At 36.4% G+C, this 24,217-nt stretch overlaps 1 protein-coding gene, 1 non-coding gene and 2 pseudogenes across 2 annotated transcripts; all 4 read right to left on the reverse strand.

The window, feature by feature from the left end:
* Positions 1–3,422: 3,422 nt before the first annotated feature.
* LOC120217792 lies at positions 3,423–11,551 on the reverse strand (annotated as a pseudogene).
* A 4,605-nt stretch (positions 11,552–16,156) lies between these two features.
* On the reverse strand, positions 16,157–20,572 carry LOC120217364 (CRIB domain-containing protein RIC10-like). Its single transcript, XM_039214497.1, has 3 exons — positions 20,515–20,572; positions 16,529–16,626; positions 16,157–16,429 (listed from the first exon to the last, which is right to left on the reverse strand). The coding sequence occupies exons 1-3, from the start codon at positions 20,570–20,572 to the stop codon at positions 16,157–16,159; spliced, it is 429 nt and encodes a 142-aa protein (XP_039070428.1).
* A 1,212-nt stretch (positions 20,573–21,784) lies between these two features.
* On the reverse strand, positions 21,785–22,927 carry LOC120217615 (annotated as a pseudogene).
* Positions 22,928–23,064: 137 nt separating this feature from the next.
* Positions 23,065–23,144, reverse strand: TRNAL-UAG. Its single transcript has one exon. It is a non-coding gene; the product is annotated as a tRNA-Leu (tRNA).
* Positions 23,145–24,217: the final 1,073 nt, after the last annotated feature.

Consider the following 24,217-nt stretch of genomic DNA (forward strand, 5'->3'; position numbering starts at 1 on the left):
CATTCTTTTATGAGTCAACACGGCTAGGCATCTTAAACATGTTATATGGGGAGCATTGCTTTGTTCTGTGTTTCTTTGTTTTTGTTCTTTTTTGGTACCCTTGTGATATTCTGCAGGGCTGCATGGAAAGCTTCAATTTGCAGATGCTGTTAGAAGGGCTCTCTAATTGAAGCAGCAAAAGAATACAGATTCAATGCCTTTACCCTTGGGATTTGAAATCTTTATGTAACCTCCAAATTGGTTGTGAGATTTGGTTAATTTTGTTTCTGAAATCATGTGTACCGAATTGTTGAATTTATCTTGTTTTGTTTCTTATGGACCTCCATTAAAATATTGGTCTCCTTTTGTTCTTTTTATGGCTTTTGGCGTATGTATGAACAAATCGGTTCATTTATGTTAGATTACTACACACTATTTAGGTCTTTCCGTATCTAGGATTTCACGTTTTGGCTTCAGGTGGAATGTAATCTTGTAATATGTCAAAAATTTTATAACTCTGGTTCTAAAAGAGAGCATTTCATTTATTTGATTATCAAATAACTTCAAAGTTTAAAAAAATTGTCTCGTTGCTTAAAATTTGAAAGCTCATTTCTAAATTATCAATTAACATTTACAAGTTTCAAAAGTTTTAATCTCTGATCTCTCTCTAGAAATTTAACTAGTCCTTGTAGTCTACACTGATGGTCGATACCGCCCGTCGTCCACCATCGATGACGACTGAATGCTACCAAACTTTATTAATCGATTTGTCCCAATGCCTTGAACAAAGATTTAATGTTTGTTTTACCCAAAAATACTTCAAAGCGTGCAGATCTAGCTTTAGACCTTTATGTTTCTCATCTCCGATCTCACTCTTCCGCCATCCAATCGAGCTAGTTTCAGGGTATGTGATTCTCCTTGTCTCGATGAACTTTCACATCTCCAAAATGATAATCACCGGGAATCGCTAAAAATCATGCAACCAACACTTTTTTTTCCAGTTTGTTTGTTGTGTAGAGGGTTTAAATATGAGCAAATCTGGTTGTTGAGAAAATGATGATTGATCGAACTTTTAGTGATACAATATTTGATGAAAATAGTGGGATTTGTGAGAAATGATTATTGAGATGTGTGAAGAAAGGAGAAAATGGAGGAGACTTTGACTTGAACCCGAGTTTGGATTTGGTTTTAATTTCAGGCTTAGGTTTTTTTTTTTTTTTTTTTGGAGTGGAGAGGGAAGAATAACTGGCGGGTTTTTATGGGCTTGAGCCTAAATATTTTGACTCCGATAAAATTGATGCGATGCCGGCATTCTTTATACAAAAAGTATCAATGGCTGCTGCAGACTGCAGTAATCTGCTTGTATTTGTTACATCGATTACCATGCCGGCAGTCATCGGCTCCACCGTCATCATATATCACTAGCTACTACACTTCTCTTGGGCCCGGCTCAACTATTCGTCACCATATTAACTGAGCTTTTATCGCAGTTGATAGCAACAATGGCAGCTTTTCTTTCTTAAGTACATATTTTGAACTTAATAAGTACATTATTTTACAACCTTTTTTTGGGGGGTATTTAAATGTAAAAGATGCGATTAAGACTTGAAATTTACATTATTTCTTGCCGCTGAACCAATAGTTTGTTTGATTTGAACAAGCTTTATGAGGCGATAAAAGTACAGAAGCAATGGCTGAAAAACAAGACAAGGCTCGGAATTCAGCACCTCCATGAACGCAACAAAATGATGGTACTGCTGCCATCAAATTGGTTTACTTGTCAGAATACCGGTTCTATTACGTAGATGGATATCTATTCATTAATTTCAACTACTTTTGGTCCATAATATCACGTGGATACATGTTGAAATGTGATTTTTTATGTATTGCTGAATTTTTTTGTATGGAGTAGATAAAAATAAAACTTTAAAGTGTGTCATTAATAAAATAAACAACTAATATAAAAAAATTTAGATTTTAAAATAGACACGTGCTTTTTCTGAAATTCACTTACGTCTTCTATTGTTTCCATGTGATATGAGGGTTTATCAAATGTATACTTAATTTTGAATTTAGATGGTTAGAATGATGAACTCTAGAATAAAGATTTGAAATTTTAAGTTTTTAGGATGAAGAGAATGACACTATCTTGGGTATTTAATCTTATAGATACTATCTTATATTTAAGAATATGAATGTTTATTGTCAAATAGGTAAGAGTCTTTAAACGTATATTATTTTGTATGCACTCTGAATTTATCAAAAATAAAAATAAAAAATTTCAAAGCTACGAGAGAAAATCCACCTAAAAGGGTTTAGTATTTTGAGCCAAATTGAAGAAAATAGGAACTTCGAACTAAATTATAATAACATGTCTTGGTGAAATCATTGAATCAATCCAATTTTTTCTACCTTTTCAAACAATTGTTGTATGAGTTAATTAGTCATTTACTTTTTTCTTCTTCTTATTTTCACTTGAGCATTTAAGTTTCCTCTTTCATTCTAGCCACTAAAATTTCCGTTTATCATATTTCAATCCTTAAACAATTTCAAGGAAAATATATTTTAATCTTATTTATTTAATAAAATTAACTTCATATTTGCAATTTTAAAAACATCAAATAATTATCGTGAAAAAATGTTCTATCATCGAATATCCAAAAAAATTTAGACTGATGTTTTTTGAGGTGTTACAATAACGATAGAGGAAGCAATCGATGGCATCAATGACACTTATGATGAAGGAAGCCAATCGTCGACTAAGAAGACGGTGCCAAGATTGCTGGTAACTCTAACACCAACTGAAAAAGACGATATCAACAGTAACTAGTGGAAAGTAATTGACGACTAATATAAAGGAGTGATGAATGTGAGTTAGGGTTAAAAAATCAAATAACCTGGAAATTGACACACTAGTTTTCCTATTCAAATGAAACCAATACGAGTAAACAATAAGATTAGGTTGATTTTGATAGCATGTTAGAAAGACAACATCTATTATTGACGGTGATGACGAATGTGAAAGAGTAATCGACATAGGTTAAGAATAGAAAAATCCAAATAACAAAGAAATTAGAGAGACTCATTCTTTTTCAAATGAAACAATTATGGATCAACAATAACATTAGGTTGAATCAACTAACTTCTAACAAAACTCTTAAGCGAGCCAACATACTCAACAACATCTCATTATCTAACAATAAATGCATAAAACAAAGGCAACAACTAAACTATTCATTAAATTAAAAAAAAGAACCAAAAACAGGAATTAAAGCAAAATCTAACAAAATGTTTGTTGGTGGAGAGTCCAAACTAATGCTTCAACAATAGCACATGAAATGGAAAGAAATTAGACAAATTTTAATAGTGTTCACAAAATGGTGAGTTCTCCTACCATATCTAATATTAGAAAGGATGAAGTTATGTTCGATCTATGCTTGGTTTATTAAGCACTATTGCACATTACGGCAGCTTTGATCCTTTCAACTGTGCATTTAATTAGGCTATTGACGGTAGCCACTGATCCGAGGGAAAGCTTTGCAGTTGGAACTGAATCAACTAAAATCTGGAAGGCAACGGTAAGGAGAGAGCCACCCGAACCAATTTCGAGAATTCCTCCTCCATTATTATGTCCTCGACCGTCAGGAAGAATTGCGAAACCGGATGGCAAAAACGCGACGTAATCCGGGTCACCACCTCTTAAGACGACGTTCATCGCGACAATATCAACCGGGGCATATATCACATAGGACCCTGCAGCTGTCTCTCATATCAACATGTTGCTTTGGCTAGAGTTTGCACTCTGTGGATTGGTTTACAATTGGAAAATGTTAGCTTAATGGGATGACTGTCATGGAAAATGTTAGCTTAATGGATGACTTGCCATTGCCAACTTACATTTACTCGCAGTAAAGAGACACAATTGCCCGGATCACGACCATTGGCTATGTGAGCCATTTCTTGAACTAGGCCACCATTTGATAGGATATCCCACTAGAAATTCAGGTTAAAGCTGCAAATTAGTATAATATTCTGCAAATTAGTGATTTAACTCTACATTGGAAGCTTAATGTACCTCACTTCGAGAGTTCTCATCCCTTAGGAAATCGAATACCCTTTTCGATGGAACTGGGATCCAGAAGGAAGTTGCAGCACTAAGAACAATACCAAGAGGCCTGCCTGGATCATCCATACTCTTTCGGGTCATTACTCGTACATCATCGGAACCTGTTGCGGCTAGAGTCGTCCAAGCATGGGCCGTAGAAGCACCGACGCCGGTACAAAAGCTGGTCACCATCCTCTCTGCCAACTTCAACATACTCTTCCTCCCTTCTGAACTTGTTATAACTGCAGAGATCAATAAGTAACCGGAATGGTAACATCAGAGACACATGAAGTGCACTGCGTTCAACAAGGTATCTGTAAGAAAACAAGACGGTAAATGTTGTTTTACCGCATAGATCCCCTGCTGGAATGTTACTCGCCATTGAACTTGCAAGACGTTCGCACTGTCGATCTAATGTCGCCACCCAACGTTTTGCTCCAAAAGCTAGACCGGAATTAACTACTGGCCTGTATATGTTGTGGACAGCTCTATCATCCACTTCTACATGCTCAACCCATATAACCTGAAGTATCACGAAAATAAGCCATGATATACATATACATACATACATATGAGTTGAAATAAAGAGTAACTTACCTTGGAGTATCCATTTGGCGATTCTTGGATCAAACAACCTGATGGTCTTCTTCTATACTTGGTCACAGGATTAGAGCGTAAATTATCCAAGGAAACATCAACTACTGCCCAAGTTCCTGTTGGATCATAAACTTGATCCATTATGGGAGCCTAAACCCAAACCCAAACTAAATTGATGTCATTACTTACATCATTTAATTAAAGATGTCATTGCTTACATCATTTAATTAATGATGTCATTGCTTACATCAATTTAGTTAGGTGAGAGTTAGATATTTGTTGAATTTGTGTGGTGTAGGATTGTTCTTGAGTAGTATAAATACCCCTTCCCATTTTAGTTTTAAGCATCAAGAAAAATTAAGAGCTTCTAAGTGAGTGAAGAAGCAAAGTCTTATAAGAGTGAGTTGTAGTTCTTGTTTTTGAGTGAGAGTACTCTTGTAATATTTGTTTGAGTTTCAATAAAAGTTGTTTGTGTGAGCGTTTTATTTCCAACAAAGTGGTATCAGAGCGAGTTGGAAAGATCGAAGGTCTCGACGAGAGGAATACGCCGCCGCCAGAATTTTCTCAATCTGAGTTCTGACGCACCGCCACGCACCGCCGGAAGACTGCTGCCAGAAAATCGAGTTGACTCACCGAGTTGAGCCGATTCAGCCGAGTTGGAGCCCTTGACCGAGGTCCAAGTCCCTCCAAAGTTTTTTTCATCGTTCCGGATTCATCCGTGCAATCGGATTTTACAAAAATCTCATTATATTGAGAGATATGGCAAATGGTTATGGCACCATTCCAAGTTCCGACACTCAACAACAACAACTACGACAATTGGAGTATCAAAATGAAGGCACTTCTTGGATCACAAGATGTGTGGGATATCATAGAGAAAGGCTATAATGAGCCTGCGGATGATGATGTTTTTGCTACTTACACCAGATCAAAAGACAACTTGAAGGATTCAAGAAGAGAGACAAGAAGGCTCTCTACCTCATCTATCAAGCATTAGATGATGATGGTTTTTGAAAAGATTTCAAGTGCAAGCTCTAGCAAGGAAGCATGGGAGAAGCTGCAAACCTCTTACAAAGGATCCGAGCAAGTGAAGAAGGTTCGTCTCCAAACATTAAGAGGTGAATTCGAATCCTTAAACATGAAAGCATCTGAGTCTATTTCAGTATTTCTCAAGAGTAGTAGCTGTTTCTAATCAATTAAAAAGAATGGTGAAAAGTTAGACGATGTGAGGATAATAGAGAAGATACTCCGTTCGTTGGATCCCAAATTTGAGCACATCGTCGTGACGATTGAAGAAACTAAGACTTGGAAGAAATGAAGATCGAACAGCTCCAAGGATCATTGCAAGCATACGAAGAGAAGCAAAAAGAAGCATGAGTTTACTGAGCAACTCCTCAAGCTGCAACTCAAGGATATGCATGAGAGCCAACGCAATGATAGAAAACCAACGTGGCCAAGGCAGAGGTAGAGGCCATGGACGAGGTGGAAGTCGAGGTCGTGGACGAGGCTGGAATTACAACAATAACAATTCCAACAACAACATGAGAAAGGAGAAAGCTCAACACGAGGCCGTGGAAGAATTAATCCAAACTCAAAGTATGACAAATCTCAATTCGATGTTATAATTGTCAAAAATTTGGGCATTATGCTTCAGAATGTAGAGCTCCCAACAAACAAAATTGAGGAGAAGGCCAATTACGGGAGGAAAAGACAGATGGCAAAGAAACTCTTCTTCTAGCACGAAAGGAAACTGATGGTGGCCAAGCAAATTCCTGGTATCTTGACAGTGGTGCAAGCAATCACATGTGTGGAAGGAAAGACATGTTGTGGAGCTAGACGAGTCAGTAAGTGGAAATGTTTCGTTTGGAGATGATTCCACAATAGCAGTGAAAGGGAGAGTACATTCTTATCCGTTTGAAAGATGGGAGACATCAATTTATTTCAAATGTCTACTATGTGCCCAAATATGAAAAGTAACATTTTAAGTTTAGGGCAACTGGTAGAGGAAAGGTTATGATATCTATGAATAATTATAATCTTTCTATAAAAGATGATAAGAATAACTTCATTGCTAAAGTGCCGATGTCAAAGAATAGAATGTTCTTGATCACATACAAAATGATGTTGCAAAGTGTCTGAAAGCTTGCTACAAAGATGCATCATGGCTTTGGCATCTTCGATTTGGGCATCTCAATTTTGGAGGTCTAGAGCTATCTAAGAAGGAGATGGTGAAAGGACTACCTCACATCAACATCCTGACCAACTCTGTGAAGGGTGTCTAGCGGGAAACAATTCAGGAAAAGCTTTCCAAAGGAGTCAGAGACAAGAGCTACGAAGCCACTTGAGTCATCCATACCGATGTGTGTGGACCGATCAAGCCAAGTTAAGGAGTGGTGAAAGGACTACCTCACATCAACCATCCTGACCAACTCTGTGAAGGGTGTCTAGTCGGGAAACAATTCAGGAAAAGCTTTCCAAAGGAGTCAGAGACAAGAGCTAAGAAGCCACTTGAGCTCATCCATACCGATGTGTGGACCGATCAAGCCAAGTTCTCGTAACAATAACTATTTTCTTCTCTTCATTGATGATTTTTCAAGAAAAACCTGGGTATATTTCTTGAAACAGAAGTCAAGTTTTTGAAGTATTCAAGAAGTTCAAAGCAGCAGTGGAGAGAGAAAGCGGTAGAAAGATCAAAGCCATGAGATCCGATCGAGGTGGAGAATTTACTTCCAGGGAGTTTCAAGAGTTCTGTGAAGCAAATGGAATTCGTCGACCAATGACAGTTCCTAGATCCCCCCAGCAAAATGGTGTGGCAGAAAGAAAGAATAGAACAATCCTCGACATGGCACGAAGCATGCTCAAAAGCAAGAAACTACCCAAAGAATTTTGGGCGGAAGCAGTATCGTGTGCAGTCTACTTGTCAAATCGATCTCCAACAAGAAGTGTATGGGGAAAGACACCGCAAGAGGCATGGAGTGGAAGAAAGCCTGGCATTTCCCACTTGAGAACCTTTGGAAGTATAGCTCATGTTCACGTACCAGACGAGAGAAGAACGAAGCTTGATGATAAAAGCGAGAGTTTTATCTTCATCGGCTATGATGCTAATTCGAAGGGCTACAAGTTGTACAATCCAGACAATAAGAAGTTTGTGATTAGTCGAGATGTGGTCTTCAACGAAGAAGGAGAATGGGATTTTAATCCTCATACAGATGACTTCAATTTCTTTCCTCTGTTTGAAGAAGATGAGCAGACAATGAGGGAGCAACTAGATGAATCTCAACAAGAGCTTGCAACTCCACCCACTTCACCAACATCAACCACTCAAGGAGACTCATCACCTTCATCATCGTCAAGTGGGAGTCAAAGTGAAAGAGTTGTGCAACGCACAAGAAGCCTTAGAGATCTCTATGAGGTAACTGAACGACAAGATAATCTTACATTATTTTGTTTGTTTGCCGATTGTGAACCAGTGAGCTTTCAAGAAGCGGTACAAGAAAAAGAAATGGAGAGATGCGATGGACGAAGAAATCAAGGCCATCGAGAAGAATGACACATGGGAACTTACCTCACTTCCCAAGGGACATAAGGCGATAGGTGTCAAATGGGTGTACAAAACAAAGCAAAATGCCAAAGGAGAGATTGAAAGGCACAAGGCGAGGCTAGTTGCTAAAGGCTATAGTCAAAAGGCTGGAATTGACTATGATGAGGTATTTTGCTCCTGTTGCTCGATTGGAGACTATCAGACTAATCATTTCTTTGGCAGCTCAAAACAAGTGGAAGATACAACAGATGGATGTAAAGTCCGCCTTCCTAAATGGAGTCTTGAAGAGGAACTTTACATTCAGCAACCATCAGGCTATGAAGTCAAAGGGCATGAAGACAAGGTGTTGAAGTTGAAGAAGGCTCTTTACGGGCTAAAACAAGCACCAAGGGCATGGAATAGCCGAATCGACAAGTACTTCCAAGAGAATGGTTTCAACAAATGTCCCTACGAGCATGGAAGCAACCCAAGTGTTTAATGAATTCAAGGATGTGATGATGAAGAATTCGAGATGACAGACATGGGGCTCATGGCGTACTACCTTGGCATTGAAGTTAAGCAACAAAATGATGGAATTTTCATTTCACAGGAAAGCTATGCAAAGGAGATATTGAAGAAGTTCAAGATGGAGAACTGTAAGCCAATAAGCACACCGGCAGAATACGGGATCAAGATGACCAAACATGAAGAAGGCGAAAGTGTGTAGATCCAACATTCTTCAAAAGTTTGGTAGGAAGTCTACGCTATCTAACTTGCACGAGACCCGATATTCTTCAGCAGTTGGATTGGTTAGTCGTTACATGGAATCCCCAACAACCACCCATTTTAAAGCTGCAAAGAGAATTCTTCGCTATCTGAAAGGTACAATTGACTTTGGCTTGTTCTATTCAGTTTCTAATGATTACAAGCTTGTTGGATATAGCGACAGTGATTGGGGTGGAGACATAGATAATCGAAGGAGCACTACTGGATTATTTTTCATGGGAGATATTGCATTCACATGGATCAAAGAAACAACCGATTGTCACATTATCCACTTGTGAAGCGGAATATGTTGCTGCACCTCATGTGTTTGTCATGCAATTTGGCTTAGAAATCTATTGAAGGAGATTGGTTTGATACAAGAAGAGCCTACCAAGGTTTGTGTCGACAACAAGTCAGCCATTGCCTTAGCGAAGAATCCAGTATTCCATGATCGAAGCAAGCACATTGATATTCGCTACCACTATATAAGGGAGTGTGTTGCAAGAAAAGATGTGGAAGTTGAATATGTGAAGTCACAAGATCAAGTTGCTGATATTTTTACCAAGCCACTGACCAGCGAAGACTTCTTAAGATTAAGGAACCTACTAGGGGTCACGAGATCAAGTTTACGGGAGGGTGTTGGATCATAAACTTGATCCATTATGGGAGCCTAAACCCAAACCCAAACTAAATTGATGTCATTACTTACATCATTTAATTAAAGATGTCATTGCTTACATCATTTAATTAATGATGTCATTGCTTACATCAATTTAGTTAGGTGAGAGTTAGATATTTGTTGAATTTGTGTGGTGTAGGATTGTTCTTGAGTAGTATAAATACCCCTTCCCATTTTAGTTTTAAGCATCAAGAAAAATTAAGAGCTTCTAAGTGAGTGAAGAAGCAAAGTCTTATAAGAGTGAGTTGTAGTTCTTGTTTTTGAGTGAGAGTACTCTTGTAATATTTGTTTGAGTTTCAATAAAAGTTGTTTGTGTGAGCGTTTTATTTCCAACAGTTCCGTCAATATGCTGCTTACAGTACCTCACGAAGTAATTTTCCCGAGTTGGTACAAGTGGTGAAGGAACTTGAAACTCGGCCGTCATCTGAAAATGGAAGATGTTAATCTTAAGGCCGAATCGGGAAAAAAAACGAATCGAAGTGCTCATTACCACTTGCAAAGCTCCATTATAGTTTCCTGCAACACCAGTTGATAGCACTTCTAGAGTCATAGCCCTTGAAACAATACCACAGAACACACTTGACCATTGGTTCTGAAAATCAATGATTTTAATAAGTGGGGTGGATCATCTAATTTTGTATAACGGACCCAAATTTGGAAAGGAAATCGTACCACGTCCATGAGAATCTCAACTAGGTTGACATGATTCATAATGACGACTGCAGATTCCCTTGAAGCTTCAGACCTCAACCCCAAGGGTTTTGATCCAAGTCCCCTAGGGAAAGTTCTTAAGTATTCATCTTCATTCAACACGTCTGTAGAATTATCCCCAGGAAACCACAATGGTTCCCCAGATTGAGCCAATCGGATTAGTTCCTCCATTGCAGCAACAGCAAGCTCAACAATCATAGGCTTATCCGCTTCTGTAGGTCCAGAGACAGACCTTAGAAGATCACCACCGCGGTTCATTTCCCCTACGAATCCTGATTGTGTCCCAAAATTGCTAGCTCCAAGATCAACAGAGCGTGAATGTAAGTGAGAAGAAAGGTGAGTAAAGGAAGGTAAAGACTTGCCAACATATTTAGCTGCTATTCCAGATATCCTATCAATCTGTAATAGAAGAACAAAGAAACCTAATAAGTTAATAAAAAGAAGAAGAGTGTTGGTGTGTAGCATTTTTCAGATACCTCTTCCCTTAGCCGAGCATTTTCTATTCTCAAATGCTTCTCATCAAATGACATCTCTCCAAGAGCAGCTGGGCCTCCACAGCTGGGGCATGTAGCATTGCTGAGAGCTTCCTTGTACCTATTGTTCTCAGCACGGAGCTTTTCATTCTCAGCCTTCAATATAGCATTTTCATGGCGTTCATGCTGGGCCTGTTAATGAAGATAAAATCCAGCAGTTAAGCTAGGATAGGAAATCTTACTACAGAGTACGTAGACATGGATATGAGGATATCTACCTTCATTTGGGTGCGCTTGTTTTGGAACCAAAACTTGACTTGTAGAGGCTCTAACCCTAGCTCGCGGCTAAGCTCTTTCCTTCGCTTATCATCGGGGTGAGGGCACTCCTTAAAGAATCTGAGCAACAAAGTCTCAAAATTACAAAAATAATTCATTCTGTAAAGATGAACAATGGCAAAAAAAAAAAAAAAAGACTTACGCTTCCATCTGCTCGATTTGACGCTGAGTATGACGATGATAACGCTTCTTTCTGGGGCGTTGGTTAGGATCTTGATCATCACCCGAGGGAGCATCCATAGCTTCAGTACCAGATATGATCTCATAATCATCATCCCTGATATTCCCCATTAGTTCACTCTCAGAATTCTTATGAGTCATGTCGAACATATGGGAACTCTCGAATAAGTTGGGGCTAAACATGCTAACGAAATGCTCAAATATAGCCTATGGAGCTTCAGCTTATGAGTTCTGCCAAGACAAGATGAGTAAAATAACGGGAGGAAAAAAAACAGTAGAACAGCGAAAAGGAATAATAAAGGTAGAAGAAGAAAACAAAACAACTAAGAACAAAGTATAAAAAAGGTCTAGAAGGAAGATAAACAAAGTCAAAACCGGTGCTTAATAATGGAAGGTACAAACTTTAAAAAAAAAAATAGCAAGTAAACCATGGAGCTGTAATCCATATACCAAAATTCGCTTATCCAGAGAAGGATCTTTCTTCAAATAACCTAATAGTCAAACCCTAAAAAAAACCATTGATTTCTTAAATCAGGCTATTCTTTCTATCCCCATGGACGAAGTGAAAGAAACTAGGAGAAAAGAGCAGCAAAAAAAATTACCTTAAAGATTATTGGAGAAGACGACTGAGAGCATAGAGCAACCACCTTCTTGTCTTAAATGCAATGGCGAGTCGGTCATTGGAAACATCATGTTGGGAAACATAGACAACCGATGACTTTTGAAACCCTAACCACCAGCAGCCGTACAAGTTGCAGATATCTGTCTCCCTTCTTGCTTGTTAGATTCTAGGATTCGGATTCCTTATTAGGGTTGATTTGAAATGTCTAAACACTGATTTTGTACGCTCTCTTTAAGTTAGCAGAATATTATATAACCAAATGCTATATGAAAGAGAGAATGGGGGAAAATGTTGTCAACAAAGGAAACCCTTTTGAGCATTTGTTGAGAAAGATTAATGAAAAAGGAGGGTCTTTAAGAGTTTGGGGTCACTGGAAAAATCCCACGGCCACGGTGGTTTTTGGCAGAAACCTACTACCAAGAGAGAGGACAATGGTAGAGAAGAAAAATGAAGAGAATTGATGAAGCAGCTGGAGAGGATGTGGCAGCCAAGGAGTTAATTGCAGAGCATTAGTGGTGGGTGAGAGCTTTAATTATTAGTGATATAGAAAAAAGCATCTTCCCTTCCCTTTGTTTAAATTTACTTTCCAAAGCTTTCAACAAGGTTTTCACCCCAGCTTCAATATCCATAGGTTTTTTTTCTAATAACCATGCATATATATATATACAGTTTATACAGGCTGAGTCTGAAGAGTACAGGCTGAGTCTGAAGAGTACAGGATGAGTCTGAAAAGTACAGACTGTTCTGCATTTGCAGATTTCAGAAGCATTATATATGTATAATAATGTCGATACATGCATACGTATGCATCCATTACATTGGCTTGGCCTACCAAAATCTATGGTGCAAATCTCATAATTTTAAAACAAAATTCAGTCCTGTCTCTTCCTTAGACATATATATGTATACATTAATTACGACAATGAAAGGAAAAACCAACAGCTCAAAAAACACTAAATTATTGTCATTTTCCATAGGTTTTGCTTTAATTTTGTTTGGATAGTTCTTTAATATTAGCTACCACACTATATTGTAACATATATTAACTTCCATACTTTTTCTAATATTTTTTATTAGACATGAACTTTAAAATGATTCTCGAAGAAAAGTATAATATTATATATTTTATTGAATACTTTAACTGATTATAATAAAACATTTATTTAAAATCTTTTTTAGTCATCGATAATGCACACCCACATGTACTCAAATTCAAATTTTCTATAAAAAACAACACTTTTTATCAGTGAAGTAACTTAATTGATTTATATATTCTATATTTTGTATCCTCTCTCTTCCATTACAATAATTATTTTAGAAAAATCAATGGTGTGATAAAAGAATCATGTGATAAAACAATTATTATATGTGAATTACAATAAAGTTCAAATTCATTGTAAGAATAAAGATAATTAGTTTTATTAAAATATATTAGGTTAACTTAAAAATAAAATTATATCATTAATTATAATTTTTTTTATTTTTTAAAATATTGTAAGAAAGTTTTGGACACTATGATAATATATGAATAAATAATAGGATAATTATATATAATTTTAAAATTTCATAGAAGTTATTAATATAAATGATATTAATTTTTCTACTTTTAAGACTATAATCATCTTTATCTAGCATACAATTGATTTTAAACTTTTAAATACCAAATTATGATAACTTAGAAGGGTTCACAATTAAGTATATGTTTTTTACATGACAATGTAATAATTATTTGTCTTAAGTATGCATAGTTTTGATGTTATTCTTGGAAAGGTTTAGTTAATTGCTTTCTTTACCCATTATGTAAGCTTTACAAGAAGGGGAGTAAATAAACATAACATTTTATTAACCGTTGGTATATCATTTGTTTATATTTATTTATTAAGCTAAAAAATGAGTACGAATAAATTTTTTATATTCATTTAATAAACAAACGAACACAAAATATAATTATGTTCTGCTCGTTTATGTTTACGAACAAGCTTGTTTATCGACTCATTTATAAGCTTATATATTGGCTCGTTTACTCGGTTCTCTTTTTCCTTTGTTTTATTTTAAATATTGGTGAAAAATACGAAATAAATTGAACGTAAAGTGAACTTTGAAGTTCAAATTGTGAAGCCTAATTAACTTAATGACTAGTGAGGTAATTTCATCATTTTTTCCGGCTTGCAAATAAAAGACTAAAAAGGAGAGTGTTAGTTGTCAAACATCAAACAAATATGTTTTTAAACATTAAACAAACATGTTTGCAAACACTAAACAAACGAACACCTTAAAAAATAAATAAACGAGCAAAAATATAATATTGAAAATTTAAACGAACATGTACATCTTCTAAAATAAATAAATAAAAACATAATTTTATTTATTCAAACTCGATTCATTTCCACTCATATTTAAGCTAAATGGATATTGAGAAATAACTGTAAAAAGTACTTGGCAACAGTCACTGATTCTAGAATCGAAGATCACTTGAAAATATTGATTAGCTTCACCAGAGCTCACTTTGGCTAAGAGTTTGGTCCCGTAATCAGATCATCAATGTCCTAATCACATATCTTCGATCGTATATAAATGGACCAGTTCTGGAGGTTGAACGATATAATTGAGTCCAAATAAATGTGCACACCATACTTCAATCAATGCTCGAGTATAGGTTTCATAAAGATTACTGAAAGAAACACACCAACTTCCTTTATTACCAATGACAACTATTTTGATGAATCAACAACTATGTTTTATGTACTGGCTAAAAGAAGTTCTCGATTTGAAATCTCGAAACCGAATTGATGCTATAAACCGAAAACGGAGAAGTTGTCGCTATTACCGTTGGAATGTTTCGAGTTGAGGAATGCATGCTACATTGAACATGTTTCAATGTATAATCATCGTATGTTACGTGACAAATACGAGTTTAATTGAATCTTTGAAGGGACTTATTATGAGATGTTTTGTCGAATTTCGAAGGGAGTGAGAATTATGAGGCTGCCTTGCCCAATTAGTACTGTTTTCCCATAATGTGTTTCGGGAATGGAGGCAAGTTTTGGTAAGTATTTGTTCTGTTTAAAATGATCTATTTTCATCCACTCTTTCAAGTACGGGTGGTGTGTACTGCTTGACTTTAAGTCAGCCCTACACTTTTTGGGGCAAAAATATCTTCTAAATTAGGTGAAGTTAGGAAAGTTTATCTAGAGATGGGGACTGAATAATAAATTCTTACTAAGGTTAAAATGTAGTTTTATAACTATTAATTAGAAATATTTAGAATATTTGGGACTAACAGAAAAAGTATCCAAAGTAAAGGGGGGCGAAGGGAAATTTTACTACAATAACAGTTTTACCAGCTTAAGCAGGGCAAGGAAATTTTCACTTTAATTTCATTTAGATAGTTAAAGCTGGAAACAGAGATCATGTTCAATGCATCCTCAGGTTGAAATATTCTAACAATAGAGATTTGGGAATGGGGTTGAATTAATTAGGGAAATAAAAAAGTTTTTATTATGATCGACAAATAAGAATGATTTTAACAAAATTACAGGTAACTGATAACAACTTTGACATAATTATCGACATTCGCTACGGTTTTTTCTTTTACAATAACAAAAGTGATCAATGAAATCATTTACTATTCTCGGATTCTTTTACAAAATCAATAAAATAAAAGTATTATATAAAAATTTGACTCGATTCGTATGCATACGACACGAGTTTAACACTTCAACTTAACTCGTATAAATTAAATAATGACTTGTAAACAAAACTTTCATGATTTCTTTTAAAACAATATGAAATTTGATTCTTTTAAAATATCTTAAATTATATATATATATATATATATATATTTATAAATTAATAAATAAAGAATAAGATACTTAAATATCAAAGAAATTTATTATTTTCATCCATAAAATAATTAGATTCCTTTACAAGCTTAATCGGAATCCAATCATCCGAATTAGTATAAGTTTACCAACCAAATGAAATACAACTTTCTTGCATAAAACCAGCTACCTTCTGTTTCATGTAGACAAGTCTCGCATCCTTCGAATTTGATTTCAGGTTCAGATATATTTTTAAATTACATAGTAACTCTAATTTATACAAGTTTTATTGAAATTAATTCCAAGTTTCTTTGTTCTTCATGAATATCTTAAATATATTAATAAGAAGTAATCATGCATGATGATGTCTATATTTCCAAGGATGTTGCATTCGTCTTCGATAATCGTCGTTGAGATTTCGTGGAAGAAGACTCGGCAATGGAAGTGCTCTTCTTTCTTCTTTTTCGTTTCATCGTAACATTGGGAAGATCCATGCAAGACCGGTTTCTCTTCATCTCTATGGTTGCTTTAGACTCCATTGATTGATGAGAGGAGGGTGTTGAAAGAGTTGTAGGATGAGAAACTCTGGTTTTCCCGGTTGATTTTGTTGTTTCACCGGGACCAGTCTTGAATTCATTCATCTGTATACAAATCCAGGCCAAGTTTAACAATTAAGAGATGGACACAACACAGTTTGGTCTACACAAATTGTGGTTTTTGAATCAAAATGTTGAACATACCCAACTGGGAGCAATGGTGGAAGAGTGATCACAACCAATGTGTGCCACATGTTTAATATCTGTGGGGTTCCCAATTTCCATTTCTCGCTCCTTCACGGCTACAATCAAAACCAACCCAGAAAAAACATGTTCCACTACAGGAAAATAGGTATATAACGGCGTTAGTCACGGCGTTTTTCAACAAACGCCACTAAAAATCATACTTTAGTGGCGTTTATTTGACAAACGCCGCTAAGATAGTACTTTAGTGTTGTTTTTAAACAAGCGACGCTAGAGAATCTTACTTTAGTGGAATTTCTAAACAAACACCGCAACAAAATAGTTCTTTAGTGGCGCTTTTAAACAAACGCCGCAATAGGGTACATATATCTTGACGTTTTTAGACAAACGCCGCTAAAACCTAGTACTTTAGTGGTTTTTTTCGACAAACACCACAAAAGGGTACATATATTGTGGCTTTTTTGACGAATGCCGCCAAAAATATGACGTGTTGTAGTGGCGTTTGTGTAATAAACGTCGTAATTATAGCGTGCATTAGTGGTGTTTGTTCTCATAAACGCCGCAATAGAGTTAACGTTTAGTGGCGTTTTTGATAAAATGTTGCAATTGGTATCACATTAGTGGCGTTTGAAATTGAAAACACCGCAAAGTTTGAGTTTTAATCTCCTAAAACCCCTAGCCCTTTTTCATCTTCTTTTCTTTCCGGTTTCCGCCGTTTATAGTTTACCTACAAAGTTACAGAGGGCTCAAAGCGACGTTACGGTCACCCAATCTAATGTGGACCGGGAGCCGGAGAAAGGTGTTGCTTCAACTGACCATCGTAAACCGGTTTTGGTTCCTGTTTCAGAGCCGGTCATCTCTCCTTTTAGTAATTTGGAGCAGTTTTTGGACTCGGTCATTCCTTCCGTCCCCGCACTTTATCTCTCTAAGGTTCATTCAATCTCAAAATGATAAGATACTTTTGTTAATTTTTTTAATTGTTTTTGCGTTTGTTTGGTTTAAGCTAGTTTCCGTTGTAGATTTCGAGTGAGTTCTAATTTGAAGTAAGATATATGATGTTTTAATTTGAGTGTTTGACTGTTTATTGAGTAGTGAAACTGAAAATCACTTGAAGACTGTGTAACTGTGTAAATAATCTATTTATAGTGTAATTTGCGATATATTTTTGGAGATTGAGTATATTTATTTTATTTTTCAAAAAAGAGATTGATATTTGAATATGGATGTGGCAGAGGACGATAAGAGGGTGAAGGACATGTGACGGAGAATTTCAGCCGTATTTCGTGCTAGGTGATTTGTGGGAGACATTCAAAGAGTGGAGTGCTTGGATGGATGGATGGACTCTTGATGCTCAATCAAATTCCATCCCTGTGAGCCATTGTTTGTGCTATATTCGGTTGATTGGAGAATTCCCTTTGTCTTACCTCTGTTTCCTCAGAGTACATTTTGCCTCAAGATCATGAGGAGTAAGGTCAGCGTTATTGCTATTAAGTGTACAACTCATGACCGTCAAAGCAAGAAACGAAAAAGCAATAGAAGGAAACATTTGAATGAGAGTCAACTTTCTTAATCTAAATATTAGCATGTCTTGTTTCAAGTAATAAAATAAAAGTTTCGCTCCCATGTGGAGTATTTTTCCTTGCTCACTAAGAACTAGGAATGTCACAAATGTCAACCCTAATCAAAGTATTCGATTATCATTTGTATTCTAAAATAGAAACGCAACGAAGTAAATTTAACACCTTATATCACAACATCATAATTTGCTAGTTTATGAATATTCTAGTGTTTTTGCTATTTTCTTCCTTGCATTTCTCCGTATTTGATTTTATTATTTAGCTTTATTTTCTCAATTTGATCCAATAATGCCTTTAATCTTCGAAAGATTTAGGTCTTGGATAATTGATTGGCGATGATCGTTTATTTCCTCATTGTTTCATAGAACTATTTATTAATGAAAGTTTAATTTTAGTTACGGAGTGTTTTAGAGCAACACTGCCCGTTTACACTTGAATTGAACAATACTGCCCGTTTAATTTTTTGTAGCCAAACCCGAAGCTACTGAGCAACACTGCCCGTTTACACCCCTTTCCAGAAGGTATATTGACGTAGGATGAAATATATCCAAGGCCACTGACACTATTGAACTGTACTATATATAAGTCTTGTTGCACAAATGAATTTTGTTGAAATAGTGTTAACAGATCTAAAATGGGATTTTGTTCAACTTTTGTTTTTTCAGTAAAGCTTCTGTTAATGTCAATATAACGCTATTGTTTCTGTTAATGCCAACATAATGCTATTGTTTGAAATAAAATTAATGTTCTATTTTTTGGCCCAGTCAATGCAGGGGTTGTACTGAAAGCCACAAATGGTGACGGGGTTTACGATGATGATCCTAGGTGTACTCCAAATGCTCGTCTTCATGATAAGTAGCTTATCATGAGGTGACTTCTAAAGATCTCTGTCATGGACATGACCACTATTACTCTGTGCCAACTGCCAAGAAAAAAAGCTTTCCTGGTATGTTTGAACTTTTGTAATCCGCATAGAAACAAATGTGAGTTAGAAGTGGCTTATATTTTGTATTTGTAAACTGACCAAGCGAGTAAACTGAAGGGAATAGGAACAAATTGAGCAACACTGACTCGTTATTCCTTAATAATTGAGCAACACCGACTGATTATTCCTTCTAAGCTAGTAATGACCTAAAAATCTGGAAAATGTGTGTGTGTGTGTACGTATATATATTTCTCAACTTTGGTCCCATCAGTGCAATCTGGTTACCACAAACCGGAAAATATGTTGACTCTATACCTAATGTCACTCACAAGTCACAACTGCTTACCACATACTGGTTAAAAACATGTCAAAACATGCATTGTTAGAATTTTTCTTTACTTGGTTAAGAGGTGTGCCTTGCTTTGGTGAAATTTGAAAAGAGGTAGAGCTGATTTGATGATTTTCGATTACCATGCCCGATGTTATTGTAAATCATATTAGTTTTATTGTCTTACACCTTGAGGTTATTTATATTTGGCAAACAGAAAAGTTGAACAAGTAGCTGAAGAGGCCGACTCTCTGAAAAATAGTCTAGACAAGTGCTCTATGAGAAATCAGAAACGGATGGCAAGGAGAATTTATATAGTAAGATTTTATATCTTAATTGATTTATTTATAATATTATAACTTATAACATGTTGCCATTCAATATATTCATTAATAGTAATATTTTCACTAAAATTGTTGTTTGTTTGTTGCAGATATTATGCCCAAGAGAAAATTAAGTGAATTGCGGATTGTTCGAGCTTCTCAAGAGGAGGAATAAACAAATAATGATTAATCGAGAGGTGTTGGATCTTTGGTGTTATTTTAGATATATGTTTTGTTTATTCTAGCTAACAATGTTGAACTACATTATATTTCACTTTAATGTAAACTATGATTTATTATTATGAATTTCAAGTTTGTTGGATAATGCTACAGGTTGAAATTTTAAATTTTGGAAATAAAAGAGCATAAAACATCATTTGAAAAATCAGTTCTAATTAGTGGCATTTGTATAATAAAACGCCACTAAATATATAGTCAGTATCGGCGTTTTACGTTCACAAACATCACTATATGTAAGAACATTTAGCGGCATTTTTAGGAACAAACGCCACTAAAGAAAATATAAATAGTGTTGTTTTCTTAAAACCGCTAAAGATCATAACCTTTAGCGTTGTTTGTAAAAAAATGCCGCTAAAAATCATAACTTTTAGCAGCGTTTGACGTTCACAAACGCCGCAAACTTTTGCGGTGTTCGTTTCAACTGTGCTTTTTGCAGCTTTTGCTTTTACGCGATAAGGGTTTTTAGCGACGCTTAAAAAAACCGCTATATAACTAAAAAAAGGCCGCAAAAAACATATTTTGATGTAGTGTTCAAATACAATACATTTCATATTTGTTGTATGTTTAAAGAGAGAAAAAAAAAAGAGTATTACCAAAGATGTGGGAAATGGACTTGAAACCTTTGTAGATGCCTTTGATCTTGCCAGACATGGTGTAATTTGCTGTCACTTTTGATGAATGATCGAGAAAGCATGCGAACAAGGTAACTTTTAATCAAATAGAGAAAGGGGTGGATTGTTTTTTTCTTGAGAAGCAAGGGAAGAGAAAAGAGAAAGGAAAGATGAAGTTTGATGAAGAGAGGGTTGTAGAGAGATGATATAAGAAGGAAGAGGGAATGGCGGTAACTTTGTTAGTTTTGATTAAGAAACCACAAGATTCGTGAACGATTATTTGTTGTGGGATATGTACACTGGTTTATTGTTTTCATCTAGTGATGTTATGAATTAGGATAGTAGGGTTGAATCTTATTAAACTAAAATATTAATATTTTATCACTTTAAAACTGAATAGTTTTTGTAAAAAAAAAAAGACTTAATACAAAAATAAGTGTTCAAACTATGCATCAAAAATAACCTAAACCACTTAAACGGTTTGCTGGCACATTCTGATTCCATGGAATATTGCACCCAACATGGAGTATAAGCCATAAGAAGAGAAAAAAAGACCTTCAAAGTTAGTATGCAGTCATTTGGAAGAATGGACATCACAAAAGAGAGGTTTACCTCTCCAAATGTGGCTATTGGTAATCAAAGGCCTCACGTTCCACATGTGACTGAGATGACCAGACCATGTACTTTGGTATATAAAGCTAAACTCGGCAAACTTAGCCGTAAACAACACCTAAGAAGAGTCAGGGCAGGTAAAATGTGTCAAAGGCCCGACTAAATTGAGCTGTTAAAGGATGGTCCAGGGGATCATGTAACTCAATACTAGCAAACAGATGTTAGTCCTGATACTCATCCAAAGGGCCTTCAATATGTAAAACCCAGATTCAGCAGAGAATGTCAAAAGGGCATAGTTATAAAGTAAACGAACCTACGATACAATTAACCTTTACAAACCTTAACTATGCCTCTCATAGTCCACATGGCTACTTTGTAGCTTAAAATATGAAATCCTACAAGATATTTTCCAATCTTACAAGTAAACAGATTGTATAAATAGATAAGGGCAGCAAATCTAATCCTTCATAAAGACTATACCTGATAAGCATAAGCTTTCATGCATACACTGAGAGAACCGACATCACACGGCTAACAATAAAGATCAAACCTAAACAGATAAAACAAAGAATCGCTAAGAAAATTAGAAACCATGTGCAGCACAAAAATAACAGAGAGAACTCGATGGAACACTATGATCAACATCAGAAAATCTTATAGCTAATGTATTTTTTTCATGGAAAGATGTGAGCTTTTAACAATGTAACGTTCTGTAAGCAAAACCTTTCGCAGAGTTATACATCTAAACATCTAAAATTGATATCAAATTATCAACTAAATTCTGCAATTATTGAAACCGTAGTTCGAATTATAGCACCATAGGAAACAAAAAAGAAATTGCCTTTAGCTCCAACTGGTAGGCCAGAATCCAAGAATCTCATATCCAGTCTTCCAATTGTCCAAGAAAATCACTTTCTGCACCGCCCAAAAGGAAACAAAAATCGCAAAAAGCATCACCACACGCTTGGCTTTCGCGTTCTTAACATAAACAAGCAAATGTGTGACGAAAGCAAGCAACAATCCCACAATTGTATATAGAAAACCCACGGAGAACCCTTCCGCTCCGAGCTGCATCCCCGATCCTTGGTAAAAGAAAATAATTTTATTCGAGTCGTTCCTATCCACCAGAAACATCGGCATTTTCCTAATTATATTATGCATTGCACCTGAAACACTGAAAAAATAAACAAAAACGGCGCCGGAAAGCCAAATCTTGGGATCGTGTAAGAACGTTTGCCCGGCGAAGATGTTTTTAGCGACGAACGGAGTAGAGATCAACAAAAGTACAAGGATGAGACCCATTTGCGTTTTCGAAAGAATGGGAGGACGATGGAGGGGACCCACGGTTAGTTTAGTTCTCGACTCGACGAACTCGGACATAGACTCAGACAATCGAGAGAAATCGCCCTGGTCCATCTGCTCGGAGTCATCCTTAAAAGATTTGGCGTTGGGGCCGACGAGGCGGATGTGGGGGAGGGAGTTGACGCCGAAGAGGTGGAAAGAGGATTGGGATTCGCGGAACTCGATGTCGGCGAAGAAGAGTTTAGTGTTGGAGTTGTTGTGGTTGGTGATGAAGGAAGAGGCGACAAGGGCGAACTCTCGGCGGAGTTCGAGGAGATGGAGTTCTGACTCCCGATTTGGATTCGGACTGAAGGGCGAGGAGATCGGCTACGAGTTCCGATTCCGATTCTGATTCGGCAGTGGGAATTGAAAGGAAGAGAACAAGGGAAAGGAAAAAGAGATAAGTGGGGGTTGAAGAGATCACCATTGCTTGGCTTTGGGATTGTGGATTTGGCTAGAAAGAGCTTGAGTTTGTTTTCAGACTGGACAAGAAGACGTTGACTAGTTGACTTCCTTGACCTTGAGTTCGGGTAAAACGACGTCGTTTGATCTCAATATACCAGATTTCAAAAGTCTTACTGACAGCTGTGGGATTTGAACCCACGCCCTTTCGGACCAGAGCCTAAATCTGGCGCCTTAGACCACTCGGCCAAACTGTCAGGGATGACCATTCTTGTAAAATAAATTTATTTTTCGTTTAGATCACATGACCTCTGCTTTTGCTGCCTTCTTCCCATTACTCACGGTAGAACAAAACAAGGATTGTTTCAATTTGTAGTTAAACTTGTTTTTGTTTACAAAGGCTTGTCGATTCTGAAATTTAAACACAGACGTAAATGATGTTAAAGATTTGGTTGCATGAATCAATTAAGTTATAGTTTTTGTTGATTTACTTCACATTCATCTATATGTACGGTATGATCATAGACATGATCTTGCATGTGGTAAAAGAAAGTTATGGGTGATGAAGATGGAGTTGTAACTGGTAATACAATTTGATTGCCTGAAAACATTTGTTTCTGGTTCTAAAACTTGCTTCAAATCTACCATGATCTTAATCTGTTTCTGTCTGTGCTTGTATAGGGTGCGAGTTTCAAACCAAGCAAAGATACAGATTCGGTTGGTTTAGCATGGAAATGAAGCCGGTCGAAGGTGAATCCGCCGGTGTTGTAACAGCTTACTATGTATGCTTTTTTTCCCCCGACAAATTTTATAGACATTAACATGATATATTACCATTGTACTTTTGTGTTCCATTGATTTAGTTTAAGGGTGTTGCAGATGTGTTCAGAGAATGGGCAACCAGAGATGCCCATGAGAAACAGGCTGTAACAAGGCCCCATTTGTGTCCTCTTACAAGGACTTCGGCATCAAGGGTTGTCAATGGGAAGACCCGTACCCGGACTTCGTACCAACCACTGCCATGAACTGGTGGGATCAGTAACAAGCTTGGCATCTATCTCATTCCCAGAATATGGATCAGGCTTGGGTTAAGAGAAACCTTGTCATTTATGATTATCACAAGGATTATGAACGATTTCTAAAATTGCCCGGCGAGTGTTCATCAAGTCCTTGGGACTAGGATCGATCATCAAGTGAGAAATTTTTGTATCATCTTCCAGAATTACAAACATCTGGCATATATTTACCCACCAAATGCAAGGTGGAGAGTGTAAACAAGAACAAGTTGATTTACAAACACCAAATACACTGATATTATCAGTTCAGTTGT

This window comes from Hibiscus syriacus, unplaced genomic scaffold, assembly GCF_006381635.1.
Source record: "Hibiscus syriacus cultivar Baekdansim isolate YM2019G1 unplaced genomic scaffold, ASM638163v2 tig00110187_pilon, whole genome shotgun sequence".
Classification (NCBI taxonomy): Eukaryota; Viridiplantae; Streptophyta; class Magnoliopsida; order Malvales; family Malvaceae; genus Hibiscus; species Hibiscus syriacus.